The sequence below is a fragment of the Rana temporaria genome, chromosome 2 (genome assembly GCF_905171775.1).
Source record: "Rana temporaria chromosome 2, aRanTem1.1, whole genome shotgun sequence".
Classification (NCBI taxonomy): Eukaryota; Metazoa; Chordata; class Amphibia; order Anura; family Ranidae; genus Rana; species Rana temporaria.
The window spans coordinates 143,404,782-143,426,283 of record NC_053490.1 but is presented as its reverse complement, the minus strand read 5'-3'; the positions used below and the strand labels follow the sequence as shown (position 1 = coordinate 143,426,283).

General features: G+C 42.4%; 1 protein-coding gene across 3 annotated transcripts in view; it reads right to left on the bottom strand.

Moving 5' to 3' along the window:
• Window positions 1-18,963, bottom strand: part of RUBCNL (rubicon like autophagy enhancer) — a 103,867-nt gene extending 84,904 nt beyond the window's left edge. Inside the window, exon 1 of one of the 3 annotated variants that reach the window (XM_040341257.1) lies at window positions 18,820-18,963. Coding sequence is in view for 2 of the 3 variants with exons in the window: in XM_040341256.1 (XP_040197190.1) it covers window positions 983-1,043 (61 nt within the window). In the remaining variant the exon portion in view is untranslated. Of the gene's footprint in view, window positions 1-982; window positions 1,090-18,819 lie in introns of those variants that run through there. The other 2 variants (XM_040341256.1, XM_040341255.1) reach the window with 2 other exon arrangements.
• Between the last annotated feature and the right edge of the window lie 2,539 nt (window positions 18,964-21,502).

The window sequence follows — 21,502 nt, the reverse complement described above, 5'->3', positions numbered from 1 at the left end:
AATATAAATCTGGGGGGGGGGGGGGTGCTAAAAGTCCCTCCTCTAAAATGAATCTGTTACATTGCCCAATATGGTAAAAAAAAGTACACGTTAACATTTTACAATAAGTGCAAAGAAAGCGGACAGATTAACCTTGCATGCTGCAAAATATCAGTCACCTAAATTGAGTGCAAGGATCTTTTTATTCAATTTAGATTTATTTTACTAAAATCAGGCAGACCGGGTTAAAAAGGTATATTGCAAAAAGAAAACTGGCTGCAACCATAAGATATGCAATTCACACAGTCTGCTTAATCTTTTGAAGCAATTCCCCACTAATCTTTCTGGAGGGTAGACCAATCGGTGGCATTTTGTTTCTCACCAAGACTCCAAAGTCAGGATGTCCTTGCAATAACATGCGTTTTCTTACACGACCATAAATCAAAAAAAGGTTTTCACTCCTGGATTCCCCATTTATCCATTTTGCATCATTGAAGCACAGCATCATCATATATCGTTCCTATGTAATAGCAATGCAGTGAGCAGCAAATCCCTCTAGTTCCCGAAAGATAGATAAAGCCAATATGATATTCAAGTCTCTCCAGCAATCACATGTATCAGTTTAGGCTTGAGTTAATCTTTAAATCCCTTTAACTCACTACCACCAGTGGTTCAATCTCAAATACTTACATGAAGAAATCAAAAACTATATTGTACCAAGTAAACATTTTAAAATGTAGAACACAGAAACTAGTCAACCAAAACTTAATCCCAGGTATGCATTTCTAGCAACAAGAAAAAAAAAAAAAAAAAAAAGTTCATAAAAAGTTCCGCCCCAGTTTTGATTATATCGGGATAACTGCGTATATGTCGATTTACGTATCTTACCCTACCTTCTTTTTGAGAAAAAAAAAAAATCCACTATGCACTTCAAAAGCAGATGGTTTTTATATCCAAGATAAACCTAATTAAAACATAACACAAACCTTAGTACTTCACTCACCTGACAGATCAAGCAAGTCAAAGTAGTAGGAGGGACGGGCATGCAATGCGAATGAATACATCAGAGAAACACAAAACTATGCCCAAAGCTTGAACAGAAGAACGAACTGGACCAGTACTAGATCAAGACTCAAAATATCGTTGAGACATAAATCTAGATTTTGTATAATAAGGAAGTCTGTTTTAGCTGTGCTGGGAATTTTACAAAAGCGGTGGGTAGAACAAAATGAGGAACAAGAACCAACTCTCTACATTTCATGCAATGACTGTATGCCGGCTAAAAGAGAAAGAAAAAACAGCTGTGGTTTAATCACTTGCCGACCGACTCACACACATTTACATTGGCAAAGTGGTTTGTTACCACAAAACAGATCGGCCCCTTTAAGACCTGATGCACATGGCTGGCGGGTGCGATCGCAGGCACGAGAGCAAGAACGGGGATGTGAGCGAGTACACAAATCCATGTTCTGACAGGGGAGAAAAGACAGATCTGCTGTTTGTAGTAATTACAAACAGAAATAGGTCTCCTCCCCTAGTCAGTCCCCCACAGCAAGAAACACTCACGAGGGAACACATTTAACCCCTTCCCTGCCAGTGACATTTACACAGTAATCAGTGCATTTTTATAGCACTGATCGCTGTATAAAAATGTCAATGGCCCTGGGCTCCCACCGCACGGTCTTTACAATTAAATACCTCAGCCAGGGGTCCAGGGCACGCGTATTATCTCAGGACCGTGCTGCCATGATAGTACCCATTGTGACATGCTTTTTAGCTGGTCCTGTTACCCTATTTGGATTTGATACTGTGTGCCGTGATCACTGTATATGCTTTTGCCTTGCCATGTATTTTTCTCTGTACCATGTTGGGCCGTGTGGCCGTTTCCCTGTGTTAAAAAAAAAAAAAGTCAATGGTCCCAAAAATGTGTCTGATCTGTTCACCGCCATTACTAATTTTTTTTTTTTTTAAATATATCCATCTCTATCTTTCCCATAGTTTGTAGATGCAAACCAATCAATATGCGCTTATTGTGATTTTATTTTACCGAAAATATGTAAAAGAATAAATATTGGCCTAAACTGATGAAGAAAATTTGGTTTCTTTAAAAACATTTCCGGGGATATTATAGCAAAAAAACAAAAAAAAAAAATTCTCTAAAATGTATGTGTATATATATATATATATATATATATATATATATATATATATATATATATATATATATATATATATATATATATATAGTGCAAAAAAATAAAAACCGCAGAAGTGATCAAATACCACCAAAAGAAAAATATTTGTGAAAAAAAATGTAAACTTTGGGTACAACATCGCACGACTGCGCAATTGTCAGTTAAAGAGACGCTGTGCTGCATCACAAAAAATAGCCTGGTCATTAACCGCTTCCCGACAGCAGCACACACATATACGTCGACACAATGGCACTCCTGTCCAGAAGGACGTGTATATATGTCCCCTTTAAGGAAGCGCCATTATGCGCCCGCCGTGTGGCCTGTTGGGGGGGGGACTTGAGGACTGAGATTGAGAACCACTGCGCTAGGGCACTCTTGGATCCCTGCAGGTACAAGCATCTGCCCGCCCATCATTGATTTCATCAGTTTGCATGCACACAAAACACCTGTCTGTCCGGTCTGTCAGTAACTAGGGACTTAGCAACAGCTAAAAGGAATGATAGCAATGAAATGTTAAAACTTGCATAATGGATTTTTTTTCTAATAGACAAAACTCCTAGCCTGACCTGCACCACTCAGTGGAATACACCGAATAGGGGAAATAGATGCTGGAGCAGTAGACCCTAAAGTCGGCTAGAATTTTTTTAATTTTATTTTTTTTAAAATGTTGCAACCCTCACACACACACACACACACACACACACACACACACACGTCTTTTGTTCATTACAAGCTCACAACCTCCAGGCGTATTTCTCTTCCGACATATCAAATTCAAGTTTAATAAAAGGAAAGGCAAACAGGGTAAAACATTTGCTCTACCATTCTGACCTTGGAACAATTGGTGCTGTATTAAAGGGTTACCCCAGGGTTTGACAAATTTGCTTGGAATCTAGGAGCCAGCTAAAAAAGTTAGGAGCCAGAAAACGCACCCGTCCCAACGAGCTTGCGCGCAGAAGCGAAAACATACGTGAGTAGCGCCCGCATATGTAAACGGTATTCAAACCACACGTGAGGTATCACCGCGATCGTTGGAGCGAGAGCAATAATTCTAGCCCTAGATCTCCTCTAACTCAAAACATGCAACCTGTAGATTTTTTTAAACGTCGCCCATGGAGATTTTAAAGGGTAAAAGTTTGTCGTCGGCATTCCACGAGCGGACGCAATTTTTTCCCAAAAAAGTGCGCTTGTAAGACCGCTGCGCAAATACGGCGTGACAAAGTATTGCAACGATCGCCATTTTATTCTCTAGGGTGTATGTATGTATGTATGTATGTATGTATGTATGTATGTATGTATGTATATATATATATTTGGGTGTTCCAATTAGAGGGAAGGAGATGGCAGTGAAAATAGTGAAAAATGACACACATTAGAATTGCTGTTTAACGCCAACGGCCACCACCAGATGGTGCCAGCTCACAGAAGGAAGAGCTTGGGACTTCACAAGGCCGCGGCCTCAATTACCCGCCGTCACGGGCCCGCCGCGATTGCGCAGCGGGGGCGCACAGAGACACAGGATCCTGTGCCTTCGTGCGCCCCCACCGCACGATCACGGCAGCCGGTAATTGAGGCCGCGGCCACAATTACCGGCGGGCGCCAGGTCACAATTTCTTGTCGCAATTGCGACCTGGCGCCCGGATATTGTCGACCCCTGGGTTACCCAAACACTTCATATTCTTGCTATGTGCTATCCTGCTGTACCATGTACTTGGATGAGAAAGTATCCTCTTCTCTTTATTGCTTCCTTTATGTGAAATCCTGCTAGTCCTTTTGCTTTCCTATTAAAAACTGACCACACCAAGCAGGGGAGCACACCGTGGCCAGTTCTCTAGCTATGCTGAAAACTCAGCCCGATTGCCAATGATCAGTCATTTTAAAAGGAGGTTAAATAAATCTTGGTAGATTAAATCTGCCCATAGACACACTTTTTTAGTGTGTGTGTGTGTGTGTGTGTGTGTGTGTGTGTGTGTGTGTGTGTGTGTGTGTGTGTGTGTGTGTGTGTGTGTGTGTGTGTGTGTGTGTGTGTTTCAATGATGCCAGTCAGCAGAAATACTTCCCATTTTCATTTGATATGAAAACACTGTCAGGAATTTGTTGTGAAATCTTTTTTTACAAAATGACATACCAACGTATGGCCAGATTAAATCACAGATGACATGTATTGGTGTCAGGATTGTTTCCCCCCCCCCCCCCCCACCTCTTCCCCTGAAAAAGTATATATTTCAGGAAGCAGAGCAGAGGTGGACAGGATGGACTTTTAATTTGAGGGTGAAGATCTGCTTTAAAGGGATATTTTCTCTTCAAGTGGATGTAAACCCTCACATATACCCAGTGAAGTGAACAGCCTCAGATGATACACAGAAATTAAAAACACTTACTCACCGCCTCATAGACGAAAGACGTCTACAAGGCGGTTGCTTAACTCTGGAAGGACGTCCATGGACGCCCTCTGGTGAGCGCACACGGGAATGTCCGTGGCCGCTGATAGGAGCGATCACTTGTAAACAAACCGGCGTCATGTGAGGACGCCGGTTCCTCCCTCCCCTCTCTGTACCGAATGGTACAGTGTGAGAGGAGAGGGGAGAGAGCGGATGCAGCACGAGTGCTGTGGGCTGGATCTGTGACAAATGCAGTCACAGATCCAGCCATTCATCCCTGCTCAGCCATCCCTGCCCCATAATAAGACTGTGCAATACCCCACACTACTCTGCAATACCCCACACTATTCTGCAACGTCGCCTATGGGGATTTTTAAGTAGCAAAGTTTGTCGCCATTCCACGAGCGTGTGCAATTTTGAAGGGTGACATGTTGGGTATCTATTTACTCGGCGTAACTTCATCTTTCACATTTATGCAAAAGAATGAAGAAAAAAAAAATACTAAAATTTGCTAAATTTTGTAACAGAAACAAAGAAAATTCATTTTTTTTTTTACCGAATTTCTCTTATAGCGCAAAAAAAAAAAAAAAAAAAAAAAAAAAAAACCCAACGGTGATTAAATACCACCAAAAGAAAGCTCTATTTGTGTGAAAAAAAGGACGACAATTTCATTTGGGTACAATGTTGTATGACTGAGTAATTGTCAAATTGTGAGAGCACCGAAAGCTGAAAATTGGTCTGGTTATTAAGTGGGTTTACGTGCCTGGTGGTCAAGTGGTTAAACAAATCTCCCTACACAAGTTTTACATGTATATCTGCTCTTCAGCTTGCTATATTCTTTAGAAAGTGAACATCGTGTACGTAGCGGAATACATATTGGCCTAAACCGAGGAAGAAATAGATTTTTTGAAAATTATAGCAAAAAGTACAAAAAATATATTTTTCAAAATGGTCGCTTTTTATTTAAAAAAGTGGTATACATGGTCTTTCACACTGGAGACAATGGAGAAGCTTTTTAAGGGCAGATTGCTATTTAACGCTATGGCGCCTGCAAAACTTAAAATCTTAAAGCGAAGGAGTGCCGATATTGAAAAAAAATGGCCTGGTCCTCAAGGGGCAAATCCCTTCCGGTCCTTAAGTGGTTAAAGTCTCCAGTTCCTTTTTTTTTTTTAACCTAAAATAAAAGGTTATACTTACTGTACAAGAATACTACACAGTGGCCCCTTGCCTCCTCTTCTGGCATTCCCCACTGGTGTGCTCCTTTCCCTCAATTTGCCCCTGTAGCAAGCAGCTCTATAGACGCACAGCATTGTTTGGCCACACCCCCTCACAGGTTTGATTGACAGCAGCAGGAGTCAATGGTTCCTGCTGCTGCCTCTGTGCCTAAGAGAGAAAGAAGATAAGCACTGCTGTAGACCCACCAACACAGTGTTGGATTGATACAGGACTCAGGAAGGGGGGGGGGGGGTGAACAGTTAGTGAAAGTTTTTTAAACCTTAAAAAGGCGATAAAAATATAAAAATAAAACACACACATACCACACACACACCTTTTGGTATTTAGAACTAAGAAACCCTTTCTATGGCTTTGATTCGCATAGCCAAGCTTTACTATCCAACAATTCTACATTACATCTTCTTACTACATCTCTAGAGCACTCATTTACAAAAATGCAATGCCCTGCATTTCAGAAAAGACGGGTGGAACTAGCTGTGGATGTTATCTATGCAGACTGCTGGTATTGGTATTAGCATGATAGCATCTAATTTGTCTTTATGCAAATGCTATTGGCCAATGGAACCAAAAACAATGGATTCTTTCAGTATGCTGGGAATGAAAAAAATGTGGTTGGATTCCTTTATTGCCAGCCTCGTGTGAAGGAGAAAATAAAAAGTTCATATTCTTCAGAATCCAGGCAACTGCGTCCTGATCACTAGCAGTTCATGGGTTGACCACATACAATCCCATGAAAAAAAAAAAAAAAAGAAGAAGGAGAGAAGGTGAGGGACATGTACCAAGCAGATTAGTGACAAAATTGGAGGAAAATAAGGCTGCCTTTGTCAAACAAGCAAAGTCTATGCAACAGTTGTTTTGGGCAGTGGTGAACACAATTCCAAGACAAAATGTATCAATGAGGATGTGGTTTTCATTTGAAACACTCAACTGTGTTTCCCGATCAGCTGAAAAGGGGGATTCGCCCCCCCCCCATAGATATACACACATATTATCTATCATGCGGCAACAAAAAGACCTTAACCACTGGGCACTTAAACCCCCTTCCTAACCAGACCAATTTTCAGCTTTTGGTGCCCTCACATTTTGAATGATAGCCTGGACACATACAGAGGCACAACATGCAGGGAGCACTGTCAGGTGTTTTAGGAACATACATTTCAAATCTTTTACACTTTTGTGAGACACGGATGAGCACTGAGGTGGCATAGCTGATCACTAATGGAGTCCAGATGAGCCATGGATGGATGGATGGGTGATTGAAGGAGCCACGGATGGATTGGCCGTGGGACTTTCAGTTCAAGCCCACAGCACTGCTGTGACCAGCTCCCCCCTCCTCACACGCTGTACTGATCAGCAGGAGGTGAGGGAAGGAGCCAAAGTGATCATACAGTCATTGGACAGCAAAATCACGTGGTAAAGGGCAGCAGTCATTGGCCCTTCACCCCAATAAGTGACACGCCAGGTCTGGGAGACCCAACGGACATTCCCAGGCAGTGGGAGCATGTCATGACAGCCTTCCAGATTTATCCAACCGCGCTGTTGCAGTTATGTGCGATTTTAAACTTGCCAAATATGCTACAGAAATCTCCCTCCACCAAGTTTGGGTGCAACCATTTTAACTGTTGGCAGCTGAAGCTGCTGCCTGTTTACTTCCTGGATTTAAAGACAGAGGTTCACCTCCAGCTCTGCAGGTTTTATTGACCCCCTTATGATTCCCCCACCCCCTCCTGGCAAACTCACAAGAGAGAGCGCTGTGTATGACGTCAATAAGCCTAGGCCAATGACCAGTCAAGAAACAGGAAGTGGGCTGTATAAGGCAATTACTGTCAGAAAATGATACAACTGACAAAGTATGCTATATTACAAAGTATCTACACACAATGGCTTCATTCAGCGATGGCCAAAAAAGGAAATGTGTGACCAAAAGAACAGCATTATACAAATGTAAAGTGTGTGCAGCATGGAGGAAACAAAGACAAGACAAAAAGATGCAGACTACTTGTACTAGTTTTTCAACTATCAATATGTGTCAGTACAAGAGTGAAATATTTGCTTCAAAGCATATTTTATTTAAAAACACAAATAAAATTCTTTACATACAAGGGGTGTAAATTATCATTGTACATCGCATAATGACACATGAAGTATAAACCAAAGCAAAGCCTTCTATAGTGTGCATATGTTTCAATTAATAAGGAGCATCAAAGCTGGCCATAGAGGGATCGAATCTCAGCCAGTGCAGCAGGGACCTGAGAGTCAGCCAACACTGACTATTTTTAATCCTTATGCTACCAATATTCGTAAATAGAGAAAAAAGGTATATTATATTTGTTTGCTTAACCACTTCAGCCCCGGAAGGTTTGACCCCCTTCCTGAACAGAGCACTTTTTACAATTTGGCACTGCGTCACTAACTGGTAATTGTGCGGTCATGCAATGCTGTACCCAAACAAAATGTGCGTCTTTCCCCACAAATAGAGCTTTCTTTTGGTGCCATTTCATCACCTCTGGTATATATATATATATATATATATTAATTAGAACTGCACAATTAATCGTCAAGAATCGTTATCACGATCTTTTTCCCGTTGCAATTCTTGACACAAGGTTTGACGATCTTTGACATGAAAATAATTTTCTCTCTGCACTTTGGTATGCAAAGAATTTCCTGTCTGCTCTCAGCCAAAAGTCAGTCTGGGCAATGGCCAAGTTTTTGAAAACATTCTTTATCAATGGAAAGTTAAGTCTAAACATTGTATCACTTCAAAGGAATAAACTTCTGTATGTAAATTAGGAACGTTTAACCACTTAAACACCAAACCTTTTTCTGACAGCTCTTTTCAAGTTAAAATCCTTTTTTTTTTTGCGAGAAAATTACTTAGAACCCCCAAACATTATAAAAAAATTTAGTAGAGACCCTAGAGAATAAAATGGCGGTTGCTGCAATATTTTATGTTGCACTGTATTTGCGCAGTCTTTTTAAATGCAATTTTTTTTGGAAAAAATTACTTTAACGAATAAAAAAAAAAAAAAAAAAAAAAAAATGTAAAAGATTTTACACCGTGAGAATCGTGATCTTCATTCTAAGCAAAATCGTGCAGTATATATATATATATATATATATATATATATATATATATATATATATATATATATATATATATATATATATATATATATATATATATATATATATATATATATATACACACACATACATACATACACACACACACACACACACACACACACACACACACACACACACACACACACACACACTTGAAATTAGTGTATATTGATTTGCGCAAAAGTAATAGCTTTTACAACCTATGGGAACGATTTATGGCATTATTTTTATTTATTTTTTACTAGTAATGGTAGCGTTCTGCGATTTTTTGCGGTATTGCGGACAGACAGATCAGACGCTTGACATTTATACAGCGATCAGTGCTATAAAAATGCACTGATTACTGTGTAAATGTCACTGGTAAGTAAGGGGTTAAATGTGCGTTCCCTCAATGTGTTCTAACAGTATAGGGATTGGACTAAGGGGAGACATATCGCTGTTTCTACTTACTAGGAACAAATGACATGCCTCCTCTCCTTACAGCACAGGGATTTGTGCGTTTACACACACACACACACACATCAAGTAAATGTTACATGAATCATATGCCTTTACTCAAGATGATTCATACTAGGGGGTGTTTTGCAAAGTGACTTCTCAGCAAAATAATCAGCATGAAATAATTAGCACGATTAATACATTAAAGTTTTAAATGTAAGTAATGTGGTGCACTCCGTGTTCACGTGATTTTGTAACTCACATCAAAGTTGGACCAAAGTAGTGCAGGGACTACTTTGAAGTCGGAGCGACTTGAAGCTGTACTAATATGAATGGTTGTCATTGGAAACGACTTGTCATGCTACTTTGCAGTCACAAATCGTGGGACAAGTAATACAAGCGTGAAAGGGGCCTAAAGCTCAAGGAACCCCTAGCAAACTCAGGAGGAACCCTAGGGTTCCACAGAAGCCTGGTCGAGAAACACTGCTCTAGGTGCCGTCATTAAAAAGGAGAAGTCAAGTCTGAACTCATTTGGCCAATTCGTTTTGCACTCCTGGGTTTTGTTTTCAGCAGAGAGCGGTCCTAAAAGCAGAGTTCCGCCAAAAAAATAAAATTAAAATTCAAAAAGTCAGCAGCTACAAATACTGCAGCTGCTGACTTTTAATATATGGACACTTACCTGTCCAGGGCGCCTGCGATGGCGGCACCCGAAGACAATCTGTCCCTCTGCTCTCTGGTGGAGGCGCCGCCATCCTCAGTAAGGGAATCAGGAAGCGAAGCTTCCTGATTCCCTACTGCGCATGCTCGAGTCGCGCTGTACAATCTCACTGGTCCCTACTGTCTTCTGTCCATGGCAGATCGGATGAGATCTGATGAAAACAGACATGCTGTCCGTTTTCATCCGATCTCTCCATAGGACACAAGCCCCTCCCCGCTCAGTGAGCAGAGAGGGACCGTCATCCGCCGGCTCAGCGGAGAGATCTCCTCCTGACCTGGCAGACTGCTGCAAGCAGATCCGTTCTTGGGTGGAAGGGGCCTTATTGGGTAAAGTTTATCCAGGGAACATTCAATTGCCTGTTGGGGGGATCAATAAGGAATTTCTTCCCTGCTGGAGTTTTTTGCCTTCCTCTGGATCAACTGTGGGTATAGAATTGTAAACTATTTTTTCCCCCCTTTTAATCGATTGAACTTGTAAGGAAAAGATTATCCGCACTCCGGTCGTTGCTCTTAAACAATTGACAAGCCACAGTGGACAAACGCAAATAGGAAAGGTTGACACGTTTCAGCCTAGAAGGCCTGAGTCATAACCACATAGATGGACTTGTGTCTTTTTTCAAACCAGACTAACCATACAATCCACTTTAGATCCTGTTGGAGCACTATACAATCTCAACCATCCCAAGATAAGTTAATGGATCCACTCCTTTCATTACTGGACTTGAAAACCAGTCATGCGACACAATCACAATTCCAGACCATTTGCCTAACATGTCAAACACAGAAAGGAAGGCTTTACAGCATAAAAACAATCCACTAGTAAGTGATAAGTTTTTTTTTTTTTTTTTTTTTTTGCCATGCACGACCCCAAGGTGCCATTCACACTATTTGTTTTTCAGAAATGCAGGATTTTTTTATTTATTTTTTTTAAACACGGGTTCCTATGGGATACGTTTACATTAATGCATTTTTGTAAAGGGTCAGGGACTTAAAATGCAAAACTGTGTTTTTTTTGCATTTTTGGTTCAATAGAGAAGCTGCAGAAATCATGCAGTGCATTTTTACCACTTTTTATAAATCTGCCCAAAAAAAGCACAGCAAGAAACACTGCAGAAAAGCTCAAAATAAACATGCAGAAATGTGAAATCGAGCACAAGGCGGTATGGCATAAACAAGTAAAGCTACCGACTCCAGCCACAAACACAGGCTGCAGGTCAAGGCTCTGTGCCAGAAACTTCACCGAAGGCGGGACATCACTCACGTGTTCCAATTGTAATGTACCCAGCTGTGGATACACATGTTGGCAATGGATATTGTCATGACTATAGTTTCACATGATAGGTACGGTCAATTCAAAGTAGCATTATCATTTCAGTCCAACCTTCGCATTCAAATTCTTTAAACTAAAGTTGGTCAGTGTTCAAACTTCTTAGGGGGTGGCCCTGTCGCCCAACATCCCTTGAATGAAAAATTGAAGGAGCCAGGCAGAAAATTGGTTGAACAGGCCAAGTGAAAAAAAAAAAAAAAAAAAAAATCAACTTTATTACAACCAGCCTGTTAAGTTTTAGGCAATTGATTACTGCCTAGTAAGGATGAGCTGAACACCCCCCCCCCCCCCCACGGTTCGTTTCACACCAGAACTTGAGAACAGTCAAAAGATACACGCAAACACCGTTAAAGTCTATGGGATGCGAACATGAAATGTTTGGGGACCTGGGTCCTGCCCCAGGGGACATGTATCAAAGCAAAAAAAGATTTTTTGGGAGCATGGATTTTAATAATGCCTAAAGTGAAACAAAAATGAAATAAAGTGGCACATTCCTCCCCACCCCCGTGTTTAGAACAGTCCTGCAGCAAAATGACATTTCTAAGGCTTTATTGAGACAAGGCGGACTCCGTCGCTGATCTGGCGGATGACAGGTCCCTCTCTGCTCACTGAGTGGGGAGGGGCTTGTCGAGCGCCGCTGTCTCCTATGGAGAGATCTGATGAAAACTAACAGCATGTCCGTTTTCACCCGATCCGATATGGATGAATGACGATGTATCGCCATACGACCGATTTTAGCGGATCGGATGTCAGTGCACGTCACCGCTGACATCCAACGCACCATAGGCTTGCACAGAGCAGACGTTCAGGTCCGCCAACAAAACTGACGGGCAGACTTGAACGGTCTGACCGTGTGAAAGGGGCCTTTAGGAAAAAATAAAGTAATTTAAACTGATCGCAGCTGTAATGAATTGTCGGGTCTCGGTAATATATCTAAAAAAAAAAAACAGTCATGAGTCTATCCCCCCCCCCCCCCCATTGCCATGCCCTTTGGGTCTAGTATGAATATTAAGGTGAACCACAAAAAAAAAAAATTGCATAGGGGTCCCCCCAAAATCCATACCAGGCTCTTCAGGTCTGGTACGCATATTAAGGGGAAACCTGCACCAAAAAAAAAAAAAGTAGGGGTCCCCCCAAAATTCCAGACCCTTATCCGGGCACGCAACCTGGCAGGCCACAGGAAAAGAGGGGGGGCGAGAGCACCCCCCACTCCTGAACCGTATCAGGCCACATGCCCTCAACATGGGGAGGGTGCTCTGGGGAAACTTGGCAGGAGGAAGGGGCTGGTGAGGGACCTGAGAAGAGGTGGATCAGGGCTGATCTGTGCAAAACCACAGCACAAAGAAGGCAAGTATAACATTTGTTATAAAATAAATAAAAGCTACCTTAAATTAACTAACCAGTGGATAACTACACATTGTAACTCCCTGGTGGTAATCCACAGGTTCTTTCTGCTCAGACTTGTGCTGGAGACAGTCCAGTGGACGGTGCAGACACAGAGTGAAGCCCGTCATTAGCAGTGGCCGTCACACAAGACACTACGGAACGGCAATCAGGGGAAACTAGGTGAGACAGTTAAAGTGGTTGTAAACCCCTTTTTTATAACGTTATGCTACATGTAGGCTACTTGTAGTTACCCAGGATATCTCCTAAACCTGCACAGTTTAGGAGATATCCCTGTGTCTGCATGTGCCGAAGTCTTCGGCACATGCACACTGGGGCAAACTGAAGCAATGGCACCTACGTGCCGTTACCAGTGGCTCCCGCGCACAGGAGTGACATCGCGGCTCCGGCCAATCACTGCGCTGGAGCCGCAATACCCAGAAGTAACTCCGGAATGACATGCGGTGGCTCATTATGCCTTAGTCTTGCAGGGTGGTTTTTTTTGGAGGGTTTACTTCCTCTTTAAGAACAGCTCAAGTGGCACTGTGAAAGTGAGGGAAGAGGCTGGAACTGGAGGTGACCACCATGGAGGTACAGGTCCTTAACCAGCCAAAAATCATGCATCAAACACACCCTTGGCACGTTTCCCTTGACCGGAAGGTGGGGTTTTGAAAAGTTCAAAAGATGCAACATAGCAATGTGCAAAGCCACATAGGATTTAAAGGGGAATACATTTTTCACTTTTGTCATGCTGGAAAGGTGTGTTCTAGCAAGGCAAAACACCTGTGTGAAAGGGCTCCAATACTAGTTTGTAGTATCTCTCTGTAACCATTATATTTATAAAGGCCAACTGTCACTTTGTTTTACTTTGGATTATAAAGTATATTTTCATGCCAGATGATTGGTTACTTTTATCCTGTATAGCTGTGGTCAGCACAAACTACACAGGCTCATAGCAACTAATGTTTGCAATTTAGAAAAATTAAACCACTTAACCCTTTTCTTCACTCTGCACCAACTGTAATGAAAGCCAGAAAACAGATGACGTTATTACTTGATCTTTCAAAAAAGCCCAAAATAAACAAACGCACACCACACACTCAAGCATGCGGAGAGTTTACCATGTGGAGTGGATTCTGGGGTTATCATGCACGCAGAAAAAGATTACAAGGGAATTTTAACAGCTTTCAGAGCCAGCAAGGTATGCTACAGAACAGGGATATGCAATTAGCGGACCTCCAGCTGTTACAAAACTACAATTCCCATCATGCCTTTAGCTGTCAGAGTCCTGCTATGCTTCATGGGACTTGTAGTTCTGCAACAGCTGGAGGTCCACTAATTGCATATCCCTGCTACAGAGGTTAAGTGGAAGGCTCTCCCACATGTACGCTAGCGGCAGTCACCTGTGTGTTGTCAGCCTTAGGCTCTGCTTACACCTGAGCGATCCAGATCGTGCACAGAAGCGCAGCGATTCTGCCCGCGAGTCCAAATCACGGGAAGTTTGTGCGATGCCATTACTTCTTAATGGCACCCTAATCATGCCATGATTTTGGCATGACAAATTTGCAACACTGTTGCTCAAAAGAAGCTCCCACTCCTTTCTGAGCAACAAGCGTTGCCATTTGTCGCGACTGCAGAGCAATCACATGGCAAAATTGTTTCCGGCGATTTGGGTGCCATTAAGTAGTAATGGCATCACACAAGCGTCCCGCAATTTGCGGCAATTTAGAAACGTGCCGGTTCCACCCGTGATCTGGATCGCGGCGGTGTGAACCGACCTTTAGGCCTGGTTTACACTGGTGCATTTTGACATGCAATTTGGCATGTCAAAACAGCAGTATTTGCCGCAAATTGCCAGCAATGGCACCGTCCTAATCAGTGCGACGCCGCATCTGCGGCGCTACACCGATTTCAAAAAATAGTTTCTGTACTACTTTTTGCGATTTCGGCCCAAAGTTTACAATGACATCTGTGCAGAAACCTGCACAGATGTCTCTATAATCACGGCCGAAAACGGGACTGCCAGCGGGAGTGAAATCGTGCGAGTTCAGATGAACTCGCACGGCTTCACTCCCGCAGCCCAGCGTGAACCTGGGCTTAAAGGCAAAATTCTCTAAAGTTAGGGAAAATCTGGTTGTCACAATTGGAAGATTTTCCCTCTATTCTTGTTCTGGTGACAACTCAAAATTTGGGATTTTCTTTCACTCTGAGAATGGTTAAGATCAAAAATGAGGCCACAGACAGCAATAAATATCTGACAGATTTTCTTATTTCGCTACACTCAAAGTCTTTAAAAATAAAAAGTTCTGGGCATGGCCCGTTGGCCAAGTGTTTGGTTGTGTGGGAGGGTGAGGCGGTTCTCGCCTTAATTGTGCTATTAACAACAATGTTTTTTCTTCAGGTGCCACGGTTCTGGCACGTGTATGGTACTAATATCTGTGTGATGATGCTTTGTACAATGCTCTGAATGTTGATCTATATCCATGTACCTGACTTCATGTCTTATATTTTTTGGCACAATAAACAATTTTTCTGATTTAAAAAACAAAAAAAAAAAAAACAAAAAAAAGTTCACTTTTTTTGCAGGTAAAAACCAATGCGCACCTTTTTAAAAAGTGCTTTTTTTATTTCCAACACAAAAATGGGTTAATACCGGTCTTGAAGGCAGCTCAATCTTCAGCATCTTATACATTTCTGGGAGCGCTGGCTACCTGGTCCCCTAATTAGCCTCCATGACAGCAGTTGATGGGTGGAACAAAACACGGGGGAGGGGGGTTGAGCAGGTATAAGAAGCGTCCACAAATACTGAAGATTCTTCAGCTGCTGTAGCTCATCAAGGGCTTGTTCACACTTGTGGCCATCAGGGTCATCGCTCTGAAAAGAGATCGGCAATGGATTGCCATCAGAGGCATTTGACAAGTGGCTAGAATGTCTTCTGAATGTCCGTTTTCACCTTTGAAGGATCACAGCCTTGTGCCGCAACTGAATGCATTACGTGCGGTTGCAGGGTAGTTGCGGCGTGGCCCTGTCCACTAGAAAAGGTTGTGTTTGGTGATGGTATTGCCTGCTTAACAAGACCTGTTAAAGAATTACATGCTGCTCTGCAAGTGTGACCGGTGTACTAACACGGCTATTGGCCATGCTAACTTGTGGTTTGACAAAACAGCGTTTATTTTTTTTTTAACACCACCCACCGGATATGTAGTCTAGCTTTTGAGAACATCAGTCATGCAAACTTGTGGTTGGTAAAACAGCAGCTCAGTGGCCTTATTTTACTGCCTCCCCAGCCATAGTGTGCACAGACCAAGCACCCATTAACAATAGGTGCAGTGGGCTGCGTTTGTGAACACCCCCCATACCATTGTAAGACAGATAAAAAAGGAAGAAGGTGTTTGGGGGGGGGGGGGGGGGAGCTGAAATTTGTTTAACACAAAATTGAAAAGCAATGCATGTCACATAAAAGCTTAAAGAAGGAGATTACCTCAAATCAAATGCAAGCAGAGAAGCCTCTAGCAATGCCAAATGCACAACGCGTAAACATGTGTCAATGTACATGGGAAAAAAAAAAAAATTCTAGTATGAATAAGCGCTTATGTTTCCCATTTTTCCGCCAGAGAAATGATCCGACAGTGTGGCTGGCTGCTTCCATAGGCGATCAAAAAGTAGATACTCTGATCACCTCTATTGTCCTTAGAGGACCATAAAAACCATCATGACATCACTTCCAGGCTGAAAGTATTTTTTTTTTCCATTTGAGTCCATATGATCATCCCCCACAGCCAACTACCCTCTGTTCCCCTCGACCCTCCCTTCTAGATGGTAAGCTCTAATGAGCAGGGCCCTCTGATCCCTCCTGTATTGATTTTTTCTTATTAGAAATGAGGGTGACAGGTCCTCTTTATGGCGAGATCTGGGATTTAAAGAGACCCCAAATTATATATTTATATACACACACACACACACATAAATAAAACGTTAAATAAAGAGACATTTGAAGCACCCCCATCCCTCTGTGCTCATGCACCGACGTGAACACATAGGTAAACGGTATTCGCACCACAAATGTGAGATATCGCCGTGAACGCGAGAGCAATAATTCTAGCACTAGACCACCTCTAACTCTAAACTGGTAACCAGTAAAAGGTGTTTAAAGCTTCGCCTATGGAGATTTTTAAGTACCATAGTTTGTCGCCATTCCATGAGCGAGCGCAATTTTAAACGCCCAATATGTTAGGTATCTATTTGGCGCAACATCATCTTGTTAAAAAACTGGGGTAAATGGTGCTTTTGTTTTTTTAGCCGAGACCCTAAATCGTTGCAATCTTTTATGTCACAGTATTTGCACAGCGGTTTTGCAAACTCAATTTTTAAAAATAAATACACTTTAATGAAAAATAAACAAACACACACGCATTTACCCTAGGTTTATTTAATTTCTTTTTTTTTTTGTATCAGGTAGAAGAAGAGGTTGTGCCAAATAAACGCCCAACATGTCAAGCGTTAAAATTGTGCACGCTCATGGAATGGCGACAAACTATGGTACTTAACCACCTAAGGACCCCTTCACGCCGATATACGTCGGCAGAATGGCACGGCTGGGCGCATCCACGTACCTGTACGTGGCCCTTTAAGCCCAGCCGTGGGGTCGCGCCGGCGCATGCACGCGACCCAGTCCGAAGCTCCGTGACCGCGGCCGCAGGACCCGATCGCCGGTGTCCTGCGATCAGTCCTCCGGAGCTGAAGAACAGGGAGAGGTGTGTGCGTGTGTAAACACACCGTCCCTGTTCTTCGTTGTGGCAGCGTCATTGCTCGTGTGTTCCCTGTTATAGGGAAACACAACCAATGACGTGACACGTCCAGCCCCGCCCCCCTACAGTTAGAAACACATATGAGGTCACACTTAACCACTAGGGGGTGCTGAAGGGGTTAACTCCCAAACTGCAATTGTCATTTTCACAGAAAACAATGCATTTTTATAGCATTTTTTGCTGTGAAAATGACAATGGTCCCAAAAATGTGTCAAAATTGTCCGATGTGTCCGCCATAATGTCGCAAAAAAAAAAAAAATAAAAAAAAAAAAGGGGAGCGCCGATAGCCACCATTAGTATTAAAAAAAAAAAAAAAAAAAATTAATGCAATAAACTCCTATTTTGTAAACGCTATAAATTTTGCACAAACCAAATCGATAAACGCTTATTGCGATTTTTTTTTACCAAAAATAGGTAGAATACGTATCGGCCTAAACTGAGAAAAAAAATATGTTTTTTTTTTATATCTTTTTTGGGGATATTTATTATAGCAAAAAAATATTGTTTTTTTTCAAAATTGTCGCTCTATTTTTGTTTATAGCGCAAAAAATAAAAACCGCATAGGTGATCAAATACCACCAAAATAAATCTCTATTTGTGGGGAAAAAGACACCAATTTTGTTTGGGAGCCACATCGCAGGCCCGCGCAATTGTCAGTTAGAGCGACGCAGTGCCAAATCGCAAAAACTGACCAGGTCCTTTACCCGCATTAAAGGTCCGGGTCTTAAGTGGTTAAAAAGGAAGGGGGACGAAGGAACGTGTATAATATTTGGGTGTTAGAAGTAATTTCCCAGCAAAAAGTGCCAGAAAAAGCCTGGTCGGCAAGTGGTTAAGATGCACATAAACGCAACACATTGTAAAGCAAAAAAAAAAATTAAAAACACATGCACACCAAAACATTACAAAAAACAACACACACGTTGACAGATACATTGTGGTGTGAACGAGCCCTAAACATAAGCGGCATTTCTAAAGCGTTCGTATTATAAGAGCAGTGCAGTCCAGAAACGTAGCGCCACATGACCACCCTTCCCCCTGCCAGTCATTACTGAGGGACAGATGGGAGCACAGGACAGGAGGACCTGCTCACCTTATTGACCCGCCATTAGCAATAAGTAGTATATGAGGAGAACAAAGAGGACACGTCCGTGCTCAGTGTGTGTATAATAAGACTGGACTATGATTCTATCTCTGTCCTCCTACACCCACACCAGAGAGGTCCTTACCTCAGTTGTCCGGTCTCCCCGCTCCTCCCGGTCTCCGTACACACTACACGTGATTACCAGCCTCAGCTGCTTCAGCATAAATAAACCGGCAATTGTGTGGAGAAGGTCACTGGCTTTCCCCGCACAGGAGCCCCTCCCCCCGCCTCTCTGTGCCGCCCAGCAGCTGATACTGTCGGATATCCATTCATGGAGTCAGCTGAGTGCAGCGGACTACAACAACTGCTGAGGGAGGGGGCCTATGGCACGCACGTGTTCCTGGTTTGGGGCGGGGAGGGTCATAATAAACAGTGACATTATAACCCTGAGTCACAATGGAGCGGCATGTCAAATCGGTGGCAATTGTAGTCAAGGCACCGTCCTTACCGGTGCGACGCTGCACCGATTTCAAAAAGTCGTTTCTGTACTACTTTTTGCGAATTCCGTCTACGACTTAGCCCTGGTTCACCACACGGGGTCGTGGGAATGAAACCGTGCGAGTTCAGCTGATTTCACTCCCGCTCGTCAGTTCTGATTTTGGCCGCAATTTCAGAGACGTCTGTGCGGGTTTCTGCACAGGCGTCAATGTAAATCGCAGCCCAAAATTGCAAAAAGTAGTACAGAAACGACTTTTTGAAATCGGTGCAGCGCCGCAGATGCAGCCTCGTATTGCCGGGATGTAACATCGTACCAGTGTGAACCAGGGCTTAGCCTAGGTTTCCACTATTGCAACCCCCAAAGATGCGCGATTTTGCCACGATTTTTTTGCTGCAGTTTTAATGCGACTTGAAGCAATGCCTGTGTATTCTTGAGGTCTATTGACCTCAAGTCGCATCAAAGTGGGACCAAAGTAGTGCAGGGACTACTTTTGAAGATATAAACGGCACTCATTGGAAATCATGGTGTATGACTCGTCATGCGACTTTGCAGTCCCAAGAAACCTGCACAGATGTCTGTGAAATTGCGGCCAAAATCGGGACTGATACGCGGGAGTGAAATCGTGCGAGTTCAGCTCGGCGTCATTCCTGCAGCTCAGTGTGAACACTAATGCTGGGCATACATTGGTCGAATGCCGAACGAAAACCAGAAATTCCATGCGTCTTTGGTGACACCATTCATTTTGAAATTCGACCAACCAAGCCTTCAATTTCACCTCATATCGCTACAGAAAAAAAAATGTGTCCAGAAATCTCCTTTTCTTTCTGGGAATTTTGAATTTTTTGCGCTCATGCACGTTTTCTTTTTCGATTATATTTCTCGCTTGATACTCCTATCATTGATTCTAAAATCGTTTCATTTTCCAAAAAATTTCCAACACTTAAATTCGATTGGCCGCACAAAAATCGTTCATTGTTGCAGTCCACTAATGGTGTAAAAAAAATAATTGAAAATTCTTAGCTACGATTTGCGAACGAAAATTAGTTTGAAATCTGACCAATGTATGACCTGCATAACACTAGCCATACACCAGTCAAAAAAAAAACGGTTAAACGCGTTTTTGAAAAACGCACACACGGTCGTGAGCGCAAACCATTTTGCCATCATGTAATTAAGAATGTTGAGCGTGGACTGTTCGGGGCGAGAAACACCTTAACCGCTTCAGCTCCAGAAGGTTTACTCCCCCTCTCCCCTCCATGACTAGGCTTATGTTTACAATACAGCGTTGCGTTGTTTTAACTGACAATTGCGCATTCGTGCGACGCTGTACTTGAATAAAATTGATGTCCTTTTTTTTCCACAAATAGAGATTTCTTTTGGTGGTATTTGATCACCTCTGCAGATTTTTTTTTTTTTTTTTTTGTTCTATTAACAAAAAAAGACTGACAATATTTTTTACTTTCTGCTACAATCCACATAAAATAATAACAATAAAAAAAAATGTAAAATATCGAATTTCTTCAGGAGTTTAGAACAATATATATTCTGCTACATATTTTTGGTTAAAAAAATCCCAATAAGCGAACATTGATTGGTTTGCACAAAAGTTATAGCGTCTACAAACTATGAGATATATTTATGTATTTTTTTTTTTTTACTAGTAATGGCGGCGACCAGCGAATTATAGCGGGACTGCAACATTGCAGGGGACAAATGGGACACGAATGACACTTTTTGGGGACCATTGACACTAATACAGTGATCAGTGCTAGAAAGAAAATGCACTGTTACTGTACTAATGACACTGGCAGGCAGGGAAGGGGTTAACATCCGGGGCAATCAAAGGGTCAAGGGTGTCCCTAGGTGGCGCTTTCTAACTGTGGGGGGGGGATGCTTTGACTGGGGGAACACAGAGAGCCGTGTTTCTGCTCAGCAGGAACACAAGATCTCAATTTTTCCCCTCTGGCAAAACGGCGATCTGACAAGTATAACTTGTTTGTTAGTTATAACATTTTCTTTAAAAAAGCCAAACCTTTAGCCCTTGTTCACATTGGAGCGACTGGTCTTGTAATTTGACAGGTCAAATCACATGACAAATCGCACCTTATTGCCAGCAATCGCACTGCTCAAATGGGTGCTAAACCGACTTTGTGGCACCGCAGCGATTTGAAAAAATAGTTACTGCACTACTTTTGGCGATCTCGGGTGCGACTTGACATTGCAACTACCTAAGGGTGTCCTGGCCCTAGCCCTCTCTCTCACTCTTCTGTTCAAAAGAAAATAAATCTCTTTGCATTCAAGAAGTGTCTGGCGCCCATGAATCTACCTT